This window comes from Macaca mulatta, chromosome 12 (genome assembly GCF_049350105.2).
Source record: "Macaca mulatta isolate MMU2019108-1 chromosome 12, T2T-MMU8v2.0, whole genome shotgun sequence".
Taxonomy (NCBI): Eukaryota; Metazoa; Chordata; class Mammalia; order Primates; family Cercopithecidae; genus Macaca; species Macaca mulatta.
Window position 1 is genome coordinate 135318802 of NC_133417.1, and position 18621 is coordinate 135337422.

Consider the following 18621-nt stretch of genomic DNA (forward strand, 5'->3'; position numbering starts at 1 on the left):
TTCCCACACAATCTAAGGAGAAGGGGAAATCATACAATTGAGATACAATCCTTTGACCACGACTCACACTTTTATAGAGTAATTCAGTGTTTTGGGATGAGATTATCCAGATTATCTTTTTCATTTTCAGAAGGAATCTGAATCTTGGACCATTTCCCACTGTAATAAAGTGTCCCAGCTGGGTGTGGTGGTTCACACCTGTCATCTCAGCACTTTGGGAGGCCGAGGCGGGTGGATCACGAGGTCAGGAGTTCAAGACCAGCCTGGAACTACAAAAATTAGCCAGGTGCAGTGGCGGGCGCCTGTAATCCCAGCTACTTGGGAGGCTGAGGCAGGAGAATCGCTTGAACCTGGGCAGCAGAGGTTGCAGTAAGCTGAGATTGCGCCACTACACTCCAGCCTGGATGACGGAGTGAGACTTCATCTCAAACAAAAAGTGTCCCATTGCTGTGGGGAACACCCTCAGGAAGTTATATTTTATTGACCCATCCTGGCAGCTGATAGGGGAGAAAAAGCACCGGTGAAGAGAGGAGCAATCACAGGTGAGCCTTGGCAGTGCTGGGGGATGGAAGTAGGTACTTCTTTGAACTCCAGGTCTCTTAGGGTAACCCCTCACCATAGTAAAGAGTTAGGAGCCTCTAAATCAATGACTGTCTGCTTTAGCTGAACAGTGGTGTCGCTTAGGAGCTTAAAATAAATCCTGATACTTGGAGCCCATCCCTGGTGCAGCCTGAGCACGGGGTGGGGAGCGTAAAGCTCCCCAGGTGGATCTGATGTGCAATCAAGATTGACAATCACTGCTCTAAAGTGATTTAGCAAGTAATCTATCTTGTGTAGCCTGTGGATTCCCCCAACGATAAGGCATCCACCAAGAATTATTCAGAGAGCAATTATCACAAAGGCTGCTATAGATACTGTCAAAGGAAAATACAAACTTGGCACCCCAATTCACTCTGCCAAAAGAAAAAAATTAAGCTGAAAGCTGACTCATGCAAGCAACTGCTTTTCCTTTTATTCCTAAGCAGATAGCCACACAGAAAGGGTTATACAGCTCCACAGGTAGCTGCTCTATGTTCACCTTATTTTATGTCGAAGTGCCGATTTACTGAGTGTGAGATGAATACAAAATTGATGATTCCCTGACCTGCACCTTTTCTCTTGCAACACGTGGATTACTGTACCCTCCCTTTCCCCTCCAGGCCACTTTTCCCCTTTAAATATTGACGTCCTCAAAACCATCTTTGGAGAGAGGCACAGGTAACAGACTGTTTCTGTGATCCTGTGTTTATTTCTTTCGGGCATGTCCCTAATCTTGGCAAAATAAACTTCCAGGTTGATTGAGACCAGTCTCAGATATTTTTTGGTTTACAATACAAATGAGGTGGTTACATTTTATTAAAAGTTGGGATCTTCTGCAGGACAGTGGCAAATCCATGCTACTCATTGGGCTGAGGCAGGAGAATCACTTGAACCCAGGAGGCAGAGGTTGCAGTAAGCCGAGATCTTTTTTTTTTTTTTTTTTTTTTTTTTTTTTGAGACGGAGTCTCACGCTGTTGCCCAGGCTGGAGTGCAGTGGCGCGATCTCGGCTCACTGCAAGCTCCGCCTCCCGGGTTCATGCCATTCTCCTGCCTCAGCCTCCCGAGTAGCTGGGACTACAGGCGCCCACAACCGCGCCCGGCTAATTTTTTGTATTTTTAGTAGAGACGGGGTTTCACCGTGGTCTCGATCTCCTGACCTTGTGATCCGCCCACCTCGGCCTCCCAAAGTGCTGGGATTAGCCTGGGTGACAGAGCGAGACTCCTTCTCAAAAAAAAAAAAAAGAAGGAAACAATGTATATTTATTACATTTGCCGTATGCAAACCACTGCCCAAGACAGAGGACTTTCAACTACTGTCATGTAAATCATGGATTTTTTGGCTGGGCCCAGTGGCTCATGCCTGTAATTCCAGAACTTTGGGAGGCCAAGGAGGGGAGATCACGAGGTCAGGAGATCGAGACCATCCTGGCTAACAAGGTGAAACCCCGTCTCTACTAAAAATACAAAAAATTAGCTGGGCATGGTGGTGGGCGCCTATAGTCCCAGCTACTCAGGAGGCTGAGGCAGGAGAATGGCGTAAACCCAGAAGGCGGAGACTGCAGTGAGCCGAGATCTTACCACTGCACTCCAGCCTGGGTGACACAGTGAGACTCCGTCTCAAAAAAAAAAAAAAAAAGAAGGAAACGATGCATATTTATTGAATTTGCCATATGCAAACCACTGCCCAAGAGAGAGGACTTTTAACTGCTGTCATATAAATCATGGATTTTTTGGCTGGGCCCAGTGGCTAATGCCTGTAATCCCAGCACTTTGGGAGGCCAAGGCGGGCGGATCACGAGGTCAGGAGATCGAGACCATCCTGGCTAACACGGTGAAACCCCGTCTCTACTAAAAATACAAAAAATTAGCCGGGTGTGGTGTCGGGCGCCTACAGTCCCAGCTATTCGGGAGGCTGATGCGGGAGAATGGTGTGAACCTGGGAGGCGGAGATTGAAGTGAGTTGAAATAGCGTCACTGCACTCCAGCCTGGGTGGCAGAGCGAGACTCCTTCTCAGAAAAAAAAAACAAAAAAACCCCAAAAAACCAAGGACCTTTTTAAATTTAAGAGGTAGCCCAAATGTGCTTACAATGATTAGCACATAAAAACCATTTGTATTATTCATTTCAAGTATGTTTTCAGTTCTCATTTGATGTAATGGCAGGCAGTGTCATAGTGGACACAATTTTGGAGTCCCATAGACCAGGTTTAAAGCCAGCCCTACACTTACTGGCTGTTCAACCTTCAGTAAGTTACTTAATGTCTCTGAGTGTTGCATATTCTTCTTCTGTAACATACAGACAATGGTCTGTCCTCCAGTGTTGTAGGATCAAATGAGATCGTGTACATTAACATGCATTTGGCATGCAGTAAGTGCTCAATAAAGGAGAGCTGTTACTGTTGGTTTCTGGCTTGAAAAACTTCCCTGAGGTTGCTCAACAAATCTGCAGCCACCCTGTACCAGGAGGCTTGGGATAATGAACAGTAATTTTAGGTAAATAGATAGAATAAAAGACTTTTCATTTATGTAACTATGAGGCCTGCTGTGTTATGATTTCTGAGACTCAGAGCAAAAAATGTTTATCTGGCAGGCAGCTTTCCCTGTAGAAAGATTAGTCTAAAATCTGAAATTCCACAGTCTGGAATTCGGGGACTCTCACACAAAATTCTGAACACACAGTTACCTCTCAATTAAATTAAGTGTGACCATCACATTTCACCATGAGTTAGGGATTCTTATTTTGGGAATCATCTTTAAAACCATATTCGATCATTTCAGGACTGGTTTCTGTTGCTTATTTCCATAGGACTTATGAAACATAATATCTAAGACCAACTTAGTGGATGGTTTGGAAAATATTGGGACACTTCATATCCTGGCCTTCTTCTGAGTCTTTTTTTTGACATTACTGTGTGCGTACACTTCCAAGATTAAATCTACATGTGTTTTGTTTTACCCCTTACAAATATATTTTTAAAAAGGAAAGAAAGCTGGATTTTAAGTGTTATAGAAACACAGTTTTCCTTTACTAAAAAGTAGAATTACAACTGATGTAAAACTTGAACATGCCCGACGCTGAAATAAACCTACCTGCATGTTTCCTATGACAAATAGTCCTAGTTTAACAAAACAAATGCAGATTTGAAGAAGTCAGTTCAATAATGTTACAGACAAAAATGATTTATGCCACACAACTTGAGAAATAACACTTTGTCCTTGTCGTCTATCATTAGGACTACCATTGTAACTAATATTGGTTGTTTTTTTGTTTGTTTTTGTTTTTGAGACAGTCTCACTCTGTTGCCCAGGCTGGAGTACAGTGGCACTATCTTGGCTCACTGCAACCTCTGCCTCTCGGGTTCAAGTAATTCTCCTACCTCAGCCTCCCCAGTAGCTGGGACTACAGGCATTTGCCACCATGCCTGGCTAATTTTTTGTATTTTTAGTAAAGGCAAGGTTTTACCATGTTGGCCAGGCTGGTCTCAAATTCCTGACTTCAGGTGATCCGCCCGCCTCAGCCTCCCAAAGTGCTGGAATTATAGACATGAACCACCACGCCTGGCTTTAATATTGTTTGTATTATCAAAAATAACATTGCTTGGCCGGGTGCGGCAGCTCACACCTGTAATCCCAGCACTTTGGGAGGCCGAGGCAGGCGGATTACGAGGTCAGGAGATCGAGACCACCCTGGCTAACATAGTGAAACCCCGTCTCTACTAAAGAATGCAAAAAATTAGCTGGGCATAGTGGCGAGCGCCTATAGTCCCATCTACTCGGGAGGCTGAGGCAGGAGAATGGCGTGAACCCAGGAGGCGGAGGTTGCAGTGCGCCGAGATTGCGCCACTGCACTCCAGCCTGGGCGACAGAGCGAGACTCTGTCTCAAAAACAAAAACAAAAACCAACAAAAAAACATTGCTCACACCTGTAATCCCAGCACTTTGAGAGGCTGAGGCAGGAGGATCTCTTAAAGCAGGAGTTTGAGATCAACCTGGGCAATATAGCAAGGCCCCATCTCTACAAAAAAGTTTTAAAAATTAGCAGGGCATGGTAGCATATGCCTGTAGTTTTAGTACTCAGGCAGCTGAGGTGAGAGGATTGCTTGAGCCCAGGTGTTCAAGGCTGCAGTGAGTTTTGATTGTGCTACTGCACTCCACCCTGGGCAACAGAGTGACATCCTGTTTCTAAAAAAAGTAAAAAACAACAACAACAAAAATAAGTTGAATGCCAGCCAAGATCAACAAGTCTCTGAATTGGATTCAATAAATTAATTACTAATTGGAAATCATTGAAAAGCACAGATTCCAATCAGACACACATCGGCCTGGCATACACATACTCGCACAAAACCAAAAACAGATTAGAGGCCATTTATGTTTCCAGGATAAAATATATTATAAATATTTTAAATTCAAACAATTAGATATAAATATATGGCTTTCACCTTCAAGTGAAACAACTGAAAAACATCAGAGTGGTGGTTACCTCAGAGCATTGTTAAGGGAAGGAAATAAAATTAAATGAGCTAATGTAAGGGAAAGCCCCTAGTATATAATAGATGCTTATTAAATATTAATTGACAGTAAGAGTTATTTCATTTTCAAACTGAAACACATTAGCCATCATAACATTATATTTATAATAACTTCCCAGGTTTAGTATCTCCAGCTGTATAAGACTTGACTTCATAGATTGCTGTGTGGTTAGGTTTAACTAGAAAATACAACAATAGGTAGTATATATTCAGGAAAACTTGAATCTATGCTCCCATGTTAAACAATTTTTTTAAAAAAAGAAAATGCAGTCAGACACAGTGGCTCAGGCCAGTAATTCCAGGATTTTGGGAGGCCAAGGTGGGCAGATCTGTTAAGGCCAGGATTTCGAGACCAGCCTGGGCCACATGGAGAAACCTCGTTTCAAAAGGAAAAAAAAGAAAATACAAGAATATATTGTTATTATTTTCTGTTAGCTATATATCAGTAAGCTTTCTAGAGACAGTTTAAAAGACTTTTCAATAATGAGTGATCAATAATATCTCAAATTGAAAACATCAGAATTCAGGCTGGGCATGGTGGCTCACACCTGTAATCCCAGCAATTTGGGAGGCCAAGGCAGGCAATCACTTGCGGTCAGGAGTTTAAGACCAGCCTGGCCAACATGGTGAAACCTTGTCTTTACTAAAAATACAAAAAATTAACTGGGCGTGGTGGTGGGTGCCTGTAGTCCCAGCTACTTGGGAGGCTGAGAGGCAGGAGAATTGCCTGAACCTGGATGGCAGAGGTTGCAGTGAGCCCAGATTGTGCCACTCTGCTCCAGCCTGGGTGACAAAGCGAGACTCTGTCCAAAAAAAAAAAAAAAAAAAAAATCAGAACTCTGAAATGAGATTGTTACTGGACTTTTATAGTGTTTTATCTAACATTTTTATCTTTAAAAATATTCATGAATGTTAAATAAGCAGATATTTATAATGGTAGATAATGAATTATAATGGTTAGGCAAACAGACTTTGGGGCTAAATAAAATTTTTTAAATGATAGTTTTTTTTGTTTTTTGTTTTTTGTTTGTTTGTTTTTTTGGGACGGAGTCTCGCTCTGTAGCCCAGGCTGGAGTGCAGTGGCCGGATCTCAGCTCACTGCAAGCTCCGCCTCCCGGGTTCACGCCATTCTCCGGCCTCAGCCTCCCGAGTAGCTGGGACTACAGGCGCTGCCACCTCGCCCGGCTATTTTTTTTTTGTATTTCTTAGTAGAGACGGGGTTTCACCGTGTTAGCCAGGATGGTCTCGATCTCCTGACCTCGTGATCCGCCCATCTCGGCCTCCCAAAGTGCTGGGATTACAGGCTTGAGCCACCGCGCCCGGCCTGTTTTTTTTTTTTTTTTTTAAAGCCAGTTAAATTTAGCAGTCAGGGGTTGTTTACCAACTTTAGGGACACTAATGTTAATAAATTCTGATAATCCACTACCACTGGACCAGCCAAAATGATGAATTTTTAAAATACTCCAAATGTTTATTTAAACTGTTATATCACACAAGAGACAAGAGGACAAATATTGTATGATTTCACTTACATGAGGTACCTAGAATAGTCAAATTCATAGAGACAGAAAGTAGAGTGGTGGTGGCCAGGGGTGAGGGGAGATGGGAATGGGGAATTTGTGTTTATTGAATAGAGTTTCCGTTTGGGAAGATGAAAAGAAGTTCTGAAGATGGATGGTGGTGATGGTTGTGCAACAATATGAGTGTACTTAATGGGATTCAAAATGCTTACAATGGTAAAATTATTTTTTTTGAAAGGGAGTCTTGCTTTGTCTCCCGGGCTGGTGTGCAATGGCACAACCTTGGCTCACTGCAACCTCCACCTCCCAGGTTCAAGCGATTCTCCTGCTTCAGCCTCCTGAGTAGCTGGGATTACAGGCACACGCCACCACACCTGGCTAACTTTTGTATTTTTAGTAGAGACAGGGTTTTGCCATGTCGGCCAGGCTGATCTCAAACATCTGACCTCAATTGATCTACCCGACTTGGCCTCCCAAAGTGCTGGGATTACAGGTGTGAGCCACTGTGCCTGGCCTAAAATGGTAAATTTTATGTAATGCATATTTTATCACAATTAAAAAATAGTAGCTAGTCACATCCAATATCAAATGTTACAACAATATAAAACATTACTTACAGTGGGGAATTGTCATTTGATAATGATTCAGTTTTACAACAGGTCACACATGAACATACCCACTATCAAGGTGATGCCCATGCTGAGGGAGCTGACCCACGCGGTCAGGCCACGGCTCTGGTGGAATTCTTCCAGCCATTCCACATTGAGGACACCCAGGGCCATCTGGGAGCCCATGATGAGGATGTGCACAAAGAAAGAGGAGAGCACCATCATCCAAGCCCATCCGCCATCAATGTTTGGGTGGGGCTTAAGTGTCTTTTTGTCTTTGGGGTCATCTTCAAAATCATACCCAATATCTTCATGACTGGTATACATTTTCCAAGATTTTTCTGAAATACATATAACAAATTATTTCATGGAACATCTAAATGAAAAATATCTTCATCTTCTCTGTACAGCTCTACCTCCCCATCATGGTCAAAGTGGCTCCAGTATCACATCTGATCTTCAGGTTAATCTTTGTCACCATACAGATTTGAAGACACTCCTTACTGTTTCCCAGGATCAGGTGCTTTTATGAAACCCGTTTCATCTTATAGCCATCACATTTGTAGGTATTACAATCTTGGGAATAGATTCAGAAAAGTAAGGTGATTTTCTAAGGCCTGTATTTAGTGTGGTCAGTTGGGAAACTAGGATTTGACCCCAGTTAGTCCTGACTCCAAACCCCATACCCTGTCTCCCTTACAGAGATGGATACTGACAGGTGACAAGAAAGATGTCAGAGAAGGAACATCTGGCTTCCGGCAGCCTTTTAGGGTAGCTTCACCTTGGTGGGGCCCCTAGCAGAGGATCTGGTTCTTAGTTTTTGTGGGTGCAAATGTTAATTTGTTAATTTGCATCCAGAGTGGATTAGCCTCAGGGGGTCTGGCTCATGCTAACCCAACTCAGGAGAGACTGATAAGGCCAATTGATTACAATGAAAGACACAGCTTTCTAATAATGGTGGTACTTATGTCTCATTATACAAGACACGTACTTTACCCTCCTCCATTCACCCCCATTCCTAATATTTACATGGAGAACTTAATTAGTTACTAGAAAATTACTTCAAAAATAGGGTATCAGACTAAAGGAGTTTGAATAGATACTATGGTGACATACAGGTCACCAGGTGAGGTTACCAGGTAGGCAGGGGCTAGATCATGCAGGGCCCTTGTGAGTCAAATAAGGAGCTTATAGTTTATCTTGTACATAATGAACAGCCATTGGCTGAATTTACATCAGGAGGAGACATAATGAGATGGGTACTTTGCATAGATCTATCTCTCAAGATGTTTGAATGAGAGGAGGGAGGCTAGATGGAGCTAGAGGATGCTAGCTCCTCTTTTGTTTGTTTGAGACAGGGTCTCGCTCTGTCACCCAGGCTGGAGTGCAGTGGTGTGATCATAGCTTACTGTGGTCTTGAACTCCTAGACTCAGGGTATCTCCCACTTCAGCCTCCTGAATAACTGGGACTACAGGTACATGCCACCATGCCTCACTAATTTTCTTATGTATATATGTATGTATGTATGTAGAGACAGGATGTCACTATGTTGCCCAGGCTGGTCTCGAACTCCTGGCTTCAAGCGATCCTCCTGCCTCAGCCTCCCAAAATGCTGGTATTACAGGTGTGAGCCACTGTGCCTGGCCTGTTTCATTTTTCATGAGTTTTTTTTTTTTTTTTTGGATGAGAATTAAGTGTGTGTACAAAGACAGGATAAGGAGCAGGAGTTACGGGTGGAGAGACAGAGATATGATGATGATAATGACTAATCTTGGAGATGGTGAAACCGATTGGTCTTGATTAGGAAGAGAGACCCATCCTCTGAGTCTGGAGGAAGGAGCGGGTGGATGGACCTATGATGGTAAGTAGTGGGATGGAAAGTCACATCTGATGGTTTAATTTCTTTGGTGAAGCAGGAAGTTAGGTTATAGGCTGAGAATGAGGAGGGCGGAGGTTGTGTAGGAGCCTTAATGCTCAAAATAATGGAAGAGACTGTTGCCTACAACGAGTGGAAATGATTGCTGGGCAGTTTCAAAGGTCAGGTTGAGCCCTGCAGGGTCCCACTACCCAGCTATGGCCATGGAGCACCAAGGACAGAGCCAGGGAGCACTCTGCCCCGGAGCTTGCAATAAGCTGGAGGACTTAAAAACAACAAACAGCTAAAAGTTGGTCTGCTTTCTAAATCATCACTACATGCCAGCAATTCTAGACAATTACACTGAAAAAAATGTTTAGCTGGTCTAAGTTCCAATTATGTTGAGTTTTAATTATGTATGTGTATGCTTCAAATTAGCCAGTTTTCATTTCTCATCCTTTTGTAAACATTGTATTCTACGTGGAAGTTATTTCAAGAACTCCTGGTTTTACAGTTGACCCTGGCACGTGTGTAGCGCCAGCTACACACATTAGTTGGGGGAGGAAGCTCCTAAGAGTTCAGAATTGTTGGTAAAACGATACCCACTTGGCAAAATCCACACCCACAACCCCTGTGGCATTACGTGTTCCCGCCTTTCTCAGAACACTCTAGGTAAACTGTGCCAGCACAATTATTGTCCAGGAAAAGAAGCAGATCTCGAGTCACTTCACTTCTGTCACTCTGTGTACTCACTTGGAGATTCTAATTTACAATTTAAAATAGTGAAACAGTGAAGACTGTGAGGTACAAAACCTTGGTTTGGAAAGTTACATTTTAAATTAATACTTGAAATGTTTTCTCAATTTGAACAATATCTTTTTTTTTTTTTTTTTTTTTGAGACAGAGTGTTGCTCTGTCACCCAAGGCTGGAGGGCAGTGGCATAATCTTGACTCACTGCAACCTCTGCATCCTGGGTTCAAGCAATTCTCGTGCTTCAGCCTCCTGAGTAGCTGGGACTATAGGCATGTGCCACCGACACCTGGCTAATTTTTGTATTTTTATTAGAGACAGGGTTTCGCCATGATGGCCAGGCTGGTCTTGAACTCCTGACCTCAAGTGATCCTCCTGCCTCGGCTTTCAAAGTGCTGGGATTACAGGCGTGAAACACTGCACCCGGCTCAATATCTTTAAAATTGAAATATATTCTTCTTTTAAACAGAAGAACAATAACATAATGAGTATTACTGACCATTACATGATTATTACTGAAAATCATTTTGTTGCCATGGCGGAGGGTGATGTAAAAAACGATCCATTCTGGGTGTCAAAGTCACTAAGAAGTCTCGAATTGTAGGGCTCTTCTCAGGAGTGTTCTGATGTGGACGGGTAGGAGAGAGGAGCAGATTGTGGCAAATTGTGCAGTGCCTACAGCCTCTTTCTATCCACACCTGAGTTAAGAAGTTTTTGTTTGTTTTTACCTTTTTTTTTTTTTTTTTTTTTTTTTTTGAGACAGGGTCTTGTTCTGTCACCCAGGCTGGAGTGCAGTGGTGTAATCTTAGCGCACTGCAGCCCTGAACTAGCAGGTTCCAGTGATCCTTCTGCCTCAGCCTCCCGAGTAGCAGGTACTACCTGCACATACCACCACAACTGGCTGATTTAAAACTTTTTTGTAGAAGTGGACTTTCACCATGTTGCCCAGCCCAGTCTCAAGCAATCCTCCTGCTTTGCAATCCCAAAGTGCTCGATTACTTTACCTTTTTAAAGGGTATGTTTCCCCAAAACCCTAAAATACTCTGACCCCTTAGAGGAAAAGTTTGCTGACCCCTGGACTAGAGCATTGGTTCTGGCTAAGGGTTTATTGGGGGAAAAATGAGTGTAGGGGAACCAAGGGTACCAGTGGAAGAGCAACTTAGTGGATCTGTCTGGGGTTCATCTTCTTTCTTTCTGTCACACCTTGTTCTCATTATTATTTTTACCTTTTAAGTTATTCCATCCCTCAACAGCTGTCCAGTCCTCAGCCACTACAGCACCTACCTGCAGTGCTGCTTTTGGCCTGGGTCCTTCCTCCTTCACACATCTCGCTACCTGCCATTATCCAGATTGCTGGGAGTGATAAAATGTTTATCTCAGAAGCCGATTTCCAGGCCGGGTGCAGTGGCTCACGCCTGTAATCCCAGCACTTTGGGAGGCTGAGGTGGGTGGATCACCTGAGGTCAGGAGTTCGAGACCAGCCTGGCCAACATGGTGAAACCCCGTCTCTACTGAAAAGAGAAAAATTAGTTGGGCATGGTGGCAGGTGCCTAAAATCCCAGCCACTCGGGAGGCTGAGGTAGGAGAATTGCTTGAAGCTGTGGGAGCGAAGGTTGCAGTAGTGAGGCGAGATCACGTCGCTGCACTCCAGCCTGGGTTAAAGAGCGAAACTCCATCTCAAAACAAAATAAAACAAAGCAAAAGCCAATTTCTTCATCCCTTCAAGTTATCATTAGGATGGAGTCCCTTTAGCACCTTCTCCCAGCTATTGTGTGTGATTTTCTCTCCTTCCCCTCCTCTCTCCTTCCAGCCTCCTCACCCTCTTCTGCTCATCCTTCAAGATTCAGCTAATTTTTAATAGCGAACCCCTGAAACAGTGAAAAAAGACCCTGAAAACATCTTTACTATTCCAACATCAGAATATTTGTTAAATCAATCGATTGTAGCATAGCTAGACAATGTAGGTCTGTCATCAATAATAAAGTTCACACTTCAGTGTGACCCTCTACATTTTCAAAGAGCCCTAGACAGCTTTATTTTTGACATATGTAATAATCTCTTTGTTATTTCTACCAAGACATGTATCCATAGGAAAAAAGACTGGAGCAAAACGAAGAAAGATGTTGATGGAGATTATTCTTTGAACGATGGTCTTACCAGGAATTTCCCCCTTCTTTCTACATATCTTAGTGGTGAGAAATTTCCTCAATATGCCAGGTGTGGTGGCTCATGCCTGTAATCCCAGCAATCTGGGAGGCTGAGGCAGGAGGATTAGTTGAGCTCAGGAGTTTAAGACCAGCGTGGACAACAGTGAGACCTCATCTCCGGAAATAAAAATTAGCCAGGCACATGTGGTGACGCATGCTTGTGGTTCCAGCTATCTGGAGGCAGAGGTGGGAGAATTGCTTGAGTTTGGGAAGTTGAGGCTGCAGTGAGTCGTGGTCATGCCACTGCACTACAGCCTGGGAGACAAAGTGAGACCCTGTCTCAAAAAAAAAAAAAAGAAAAAAATATCCTTAATAGATACATATTACCTGTATTATAAGAAAATAAAAGCCTATCTCTTAAATATTGTCTGGATCAGCCTCTTACCTCCAGGTAAATTAGTGGCTGACTTGTAAAAGAGAAAACAAAACAAGATGACCTCTATTGGGAAGTCTTCCGGTCTGTCTTGGGTTTCAGGCGTGTGTGTGTGTGTGTGTGTGTGTGTGTGTGTGTGTGTGTGTGTCTGTCTGTCTGTCTGTGTGTCTGTGTGTGTCTGTCACCCTCCCAGTGTCTGAGCCTGCTTGGAGCTAGAAAGGGATGGGGCAGCCCTTGCTCTCCAAAGCTCACAGCGCAGGGCAGAGTTGCACTGTCAAAGGGCCAGTGGATGAGCCCAAAGAGGGTTCAGAGGGGATGGCTGGTGGTTGTGTTCCCTCTGCCTCTGTTATGTGCGGAATCCTGAGGAGCCAGAAAAAGGGAAACCAGGCAGCTTGACACAAGGTGTGAACGGCTCATAGAAGTATCATTTTGCTAACCATGGGACAATGCTCAGCTGTGTTGAATATGATGAAACAACAACACATGGCGTTTTCCTGAAGTTCATTTACAACAAGAAAGGCTTTGAAGTAATACAAATTTAAAAGTTAGAGTTTTTTAGGCCGGGTGCCATGGCTCATGCCTGTAATCCCAGCACTTTGGGAGGCCGAGGTAGGCAGATCACCTGAGGTTGGGAGTGTGAGACCAACCTGACCAACATGGAGAAACCCTGTCTCTACTAAAAATACAAAATTAGTCGGGTGTGGTGGCTCATGCCTTTAATCTCAGCTACTCGGGAGGCTGAGGCAGGAGAATCGCTTGCACCCAGGAAGCAGAGGTTGTAATGAGTCAAGATCGCGCCATTGCGCTCCAGCCTGGGCAACAAGAGCGAAACTCCATCCAAAACTAACGAATAACAATAACAAAAATACAAAACTTATAGTTTTTCAGCCCATGGGTCGAAATATTAAGCACTTTTCTAAATCAGTATTAAGAACTTTATATTCTTACTGAATTATTTATGGGTGAAGAGATGTAGGTACCATCAAACTGCTCTTGATATTCCCAGTTTGTTCATAAATAAGTGACACTGAATAGCATTTAACGGACAAATTTTATTCAAGAGGCACAAGGGTGCATGTAGAATATAGTGTCAAATGCAGAGCAGTGGCGGCAGGCAGGGGTGGGGCAAAAAAGTTCTTTTATTTTTTTGAGACGAAGTCTTACTCTGTTGCCCAGGCTGGAGTGCAGTGGCACGATCTCGGCTCATTGCAACCTCTACCTTCCAGGTTTAAGTGATTTTCCTGCCTCAGACTCCTGAGTAGCTGGGACTACAGATGCACACCACCATGCCAGATAATTTTTGTATTTTTGTAGAGATGGGGTTTCACCATGTTCGTCAGGCTGGTCTTGAACTCCTAACCTCAAGTGATCCACCTGCCTTGGCCTCTCAAAGTGCTGGGATTACAGGCGTGAGCCAGCATGCCTGGCCCAAAAAGTTCTTTTGGATCCTCAAGAGGCCCCTGTAGATCTGCTAAGCAATGGAGTCATTTGTATTTCACACTGAAATCTCTCCAAAAGTAATTACTGTTTTAACTATTCAGTAATAGTTAACTTCTTTTCCAACTAGTTAATGAAAACAAAAGACAACAGAAAAACAAATGTTTATCCTTCCAACTCCAAGACTGCTTTTAGCATTCATATAATTATATGCATATATAATTATATATGTATTTATATAAGATATAAGAATAATTTTAATATTATAATCCTACTCCACACCTGGCGAGAGGGAGAACTTAGAGGGTGTATCTGTACCCCCAGGCTCCATATCCTTGTCCACTGTAGGGCCTTCGAGCTCCCTTACATTTTCTATATCCTGACATACATGTAGAAGGACAATATGCATGTGGCACACTGACGCAGTGAATGTGGGGCTTCTACTAAGGATTAATATGTAAAATGTGACAGAACATGCTGGCTCACGCCTGTAATCACAGCACTTTGGGAGGCTGAGGGGGTTGCATCACTTGAGATCAGGAGTCTGAGACCAGCCTGGCCAACAAGGTGAAACCCCTTCTCTACTAAAAATACAAAACTAGCCAGTGTGGTGGTGTGCACCTATAGTCCCAGCTATTCGGGAGGCTGAGGCAGGAGAATTGCTTGAACCTGGGAGATGGAGGTTGCAGTGAGCTGAGATGGCGCCACTGCACTCTAGCCTGGATGACAGGAGATTCTGCCTCAAGAAAAAAAAAAAAAAGTAAACGGTAACCCACTCTAAACAAGCTTGCTATTGGAAGCTTGGCAAAAAATACTAGGGCCTCGTTCTGAAGAGGGTGAAATAAGAAAATGGGAAGATTACGGGAGCAATAGTCAGCCTTCCATTCTCCCCAAATGAGTTCATAGACGATGAAAAAGAAATTGTAAATGGGGGGTAACATATGTAGGCTATGAAATTGGGTCAGCTACATATTTACATGATAATAGGCAGAAATGAAAATAACAGATCCATCTAGGGTGTATCAGATATTAGAACAAAATTAAATTTTCTACAGCTGTGTACAAAGTTTTACAAGCAAGTCTTTTTTTTTTTTCTTTTCTTTTTGACGGAGTATGGCTTTGTCGCCCAGGCTGGAGTGCACTGGTGAGATCTTGGCTCACTGCAACCTCTGCTTCCCGAGTTCAAGCGATTCTCCTGTCTCAGCCTCCTGAGTAGCTGGGACTACAGGTGTGTGCCACCGCACCTGGCTAATTTTTGTATCTTTAGTAGAGAAGGGGTTTTGCCATGTTAGCCAGGCTGGTCTCGAACTCCTGACCTCGGATGATCCACCCGCCTCGGCCTCCCAAAGTGCTGGGATTACAGGCGTGAGCCACCGCGCCGGGCCAAGTCATTCATTTTTAATTTGGCTATTGTTATTATATTGCATGTGGTGAGCTCATCACACATAAGGAAAGCGGGAAGCACCAAGCTAAAATTAAAATTACCGTCTCCCCCAAAGTTACGCAGAGCGTGGTGGTAGCGGCTCTGCATCCCATGCAGGTGAGTGCGGGGTTCACCCTTAATTCGGCTCTGCAGGCACTTCCGCGCTCCCCACCTGGTGTGTACAGGGCATTTGGGGCCTTTAGAGGGCGCACTTGCAGCCAGCAGGCTGAAGAGGCTGCCGCGGAGAAGGCTGGGGAGCTGAGCTGGTGCAGAGACAGCCCAGGAGAAAAACAGAACCAAAAAAATCACACAGAATAAGGAGGACTCAACACATACATGCTTCTGGGTCACGGACTGTGCTTGGTGGCTTCTCCAACGCGATCCAGTCCAATTGGCATAAATGTCCCCATTTTACAGATGAAGAATCTGAGCCATCAAATGGGAGCAATGAAGCTTAGAGGGGTTAAACTAGCAGGCGGTGGAAACCAAATCGGAAATCAGGCCTGCAGGATCCCAAGCCTGTTTTACCTCCTCCCACCCCCAACACTCCCTCTCTCCCCTTTCCTCTTTCTCTCGTCTCTCTCTGTCTCACACACACAGACACAGCCGCACACGCACGCACACGCAAACAAAGAAGCCAGACAAGGCAAAGGAGAATCTCTCTAATCCCCAATAATGGCCCTCGGTCATCCTTGTTAATAAGCCCGAATCAATTTTTCCTCAGGCAAAACACGGCTTAATTGGAAAGCAGAGTTGAGCTCCTAAAACATCGTCATGGCCTTGGCAGCGTTTAGCCCCGAAATGGCCGTCCCCGGTCCCTCACCCCATTTCAGCCTCTCTTGAGGAGCCTCGATCAGAAGCGCTAAGGGGGCCCAGCCTCTGCGCGCCCTGGGCGTGGGATCGTGCCCGCGGGGTACGGCCTCCGCGCCCCACCCTCCGAGCTCCCTCCCCCACCCGCGCTTGGTGCTCCCCCTCCCTCGGCACCCCGAGATCAGTCCCCGCTTCGGGCACCCCGCATCCCTCGGCGCGTTCGGAAGCCAGCAGCCCCGCGGGGAAGCCGGGCAGGCTGCAGCACCACAGCCTGTGCAGAGAGGCATCCGCAACCCCCGATGTCTCTAGGCGCAGCCCGGGGTCCTCCGCTCTGCGCCTCATCACTGTCCAGTTCGAGTTCCAAACGGCCTGGAGAGCAGACGGGCAGCGAGGCTGGGCTCCGGGCAGAGAGCGCCTCTCCAGCCAGACGGGGGTGCCCTGGATGACGCTTGCGGGGTCCCGGCCGGCTTGAGCAGCAAGGCGCGCGTCCCCAAGCTCCGCCTGGCGGTCTGCCCTGAACCGCCGGTTACCCTGCCCGCCCGCAGTTCCCGAGCCCCCGCGGCGGCCTTTGCACTACCACCCGCCCCGGCACAGCCTCGCCCTCCACCGCCCGGGCAGCCTTTCCGGAGCCTGCCTTGGGCTGGGGCCGGCCCTTCCCGGAGGTTCCTGGGGTGCAGCGGCCATCCGAAACCAGGCTCCGATGCCCCCAGCGCCGCTCCATTCCCCAGGCCCACGGCGCGCGCGGCCTCGGATACTCACCGCCCGAGGCCCGCTGGGCTGCGGCCTCACTCGGCTCCACGCCCGGATCCTCGAACTTGCTGCTCTGCTTCGAGCCCCCTGAGCTGCTGGGTGTAGAGATTTGTTGCAATGTCGCCTATCATCCTGGAGATGCGGGTGCCTGCGGTTCAGCTCTCCGCCGGGCTCGGTGCGCTCTGTGCCGGGCTCCCGGGGTCTTCCGCCGCTCGCTGCCAGGCCAGATGAGCGTTTGGTGGAGCTGAAAGCTCGACGCCGCAGTCCAGGTGGCTTTAAAAAGGGTGCGTTTGGAGGTGCCCAAACCTAACCTGGGCTTCCTTCCAATCGGAGCAATTTCAAATCTTCATGCTCGTTCATTCCTATACCGGCTAATTCTGGTTTGGCAGGGAAAAAAAAATGTAGTCACCTCACATGCACACTCTTGTGGCCGGTTGAAGTTTATAGCTTTGGCTGAGTTTCCGCTAAGGCGCTGCACATTTATCACTGGAGGAAAGGTCCTGAAACCTAATCCAGGATGCAAGTGAGACTAGCAGTAGCCTCCATTTCTCTGAGATGCTAGAGAAGGGATGAAACAGACCCTTACTGCAATATTTTTGGCCAGAGAGGACTCAAAGTCCCTTACTCTCTCTCTTTTAGAGATATGGGTTTCACTACATTGCCAGGCTGGTCTCCAACACTTGGACTCAAGGGATCCTCTGACCTTGGCCTTCCAAAGTGCTGGGATCACAAGCTGAGCCACCGTGACCAGTCAGTCCCTCATTCTTGGTTCCACTCTGGGTCCCACCTCTCCTTGCTCTTTCTGCACGTCCATTACCTACTTTCGTGGGCACCAGGCACAACTTTATCTCAATGTCTCCCTACCTCATTCCCAGCAGGGCACACAACACAGTGCTTTACCTTGGACAGTTTTCTGTATTATTGAGGTGAATGCATGAGTCGATGAAGGCTGTGCTTTTTTTTTTCCACCTGAAGGTTTTGCAGTAGTTCTCTACTGCTGTTGTGATAAACTGCGATATTACTGTGATAAACAGAGTAATAGCAGACGAAAACCACACAAATTCACTATTTTATAGTTCTGGAGGTCAGAAGTTTGAAATGCGTCATACTGGGCTAAGATCATGGTGCTGGCACCTTGAAGGCTGTGTTCCTTCTTGTGGCTGTAGGGGAGAGCAACCAGCTTTTGCAGGCCGCCCACATTCCTTGGCTGGTGGCTCTTCCTCCATCTTCAAAGCTAGCACTGCTGCGTCATTCTGTCTTCTTTCCATACTCACATTGCCTTGTCTCCTCTTTTCTGCCCCCACCCCTTTCCACTTTTAAGGACCCTGGGGATTACATTGAGTCTAATGAGATAATCCAGATAATCTCTCTATTTTAAGGTCAGCTGATTAGCAACCTTAATTCCATCTGCAACCTTAATTCCCCTTTTGCCAGGTAAGGTAACAAATTCAGAGGTTCCAGGGATTAGGATGTGGACATCTTTGGGAGACCATTATTCTGCCAGCACAGATTTCCTTCTTTCTTCCTTTCCTTTTTCTTTTCTTCCTTCTTTTTCGTTTCTTCGAAAAAAAATGTCACATGTATTTCATATTGCCTTTTTGTTTGTTTGTTTGAGATAGGGTCTCACTCGGTCACCCAAGCTGGAATACAGTAGCATGATCACAGCTCACGGCAGCCTCAACCTCCTGGGCTCAGGTGATCCTCCCATCTCAGCCTCCTGAGTAGCTGGGACTACAGGTGCACGCCACCATCCCTGGCTAATTTTTTTGACTTTTT

General features: G+C 45.6%; 1 protein-coding gene across 2 annotated transcripts in view; it reads right to left on the reverse strand.

Annotated features, from left to right (window-relative positions):
* Positions 1–17224, reverse strand: part of SLC16A14 (solute carrier family 16 member 14) — a 35999-nt gene extending 18775 nt beyond the window's left edge. The window contains exons 1-2 of one of the 2 annotated variants that reach the window (XM_015111302.3): positions 16855–17224; positions 7307–7579 (exon numbers count right to left, since the gene is read on the reverse strand). In XM_015111302.3, coding sequence (XP_014966788.1) covers positions 7307–7565 — 259 coding nt within the window. In that variant the 5' untranslated portion in view covers positions 7566–7579; positions 16855–17224. Of the gene's footprint in view, positions 1–7247; positions 7580–16854 lie in introns of both variants that reach the window. The other variant, XM_077957764.1, reaches the window with a different exon arrangement.
* Between the last annotated feature and the right edge of the window lie 1397 nt (positions 17225–18621).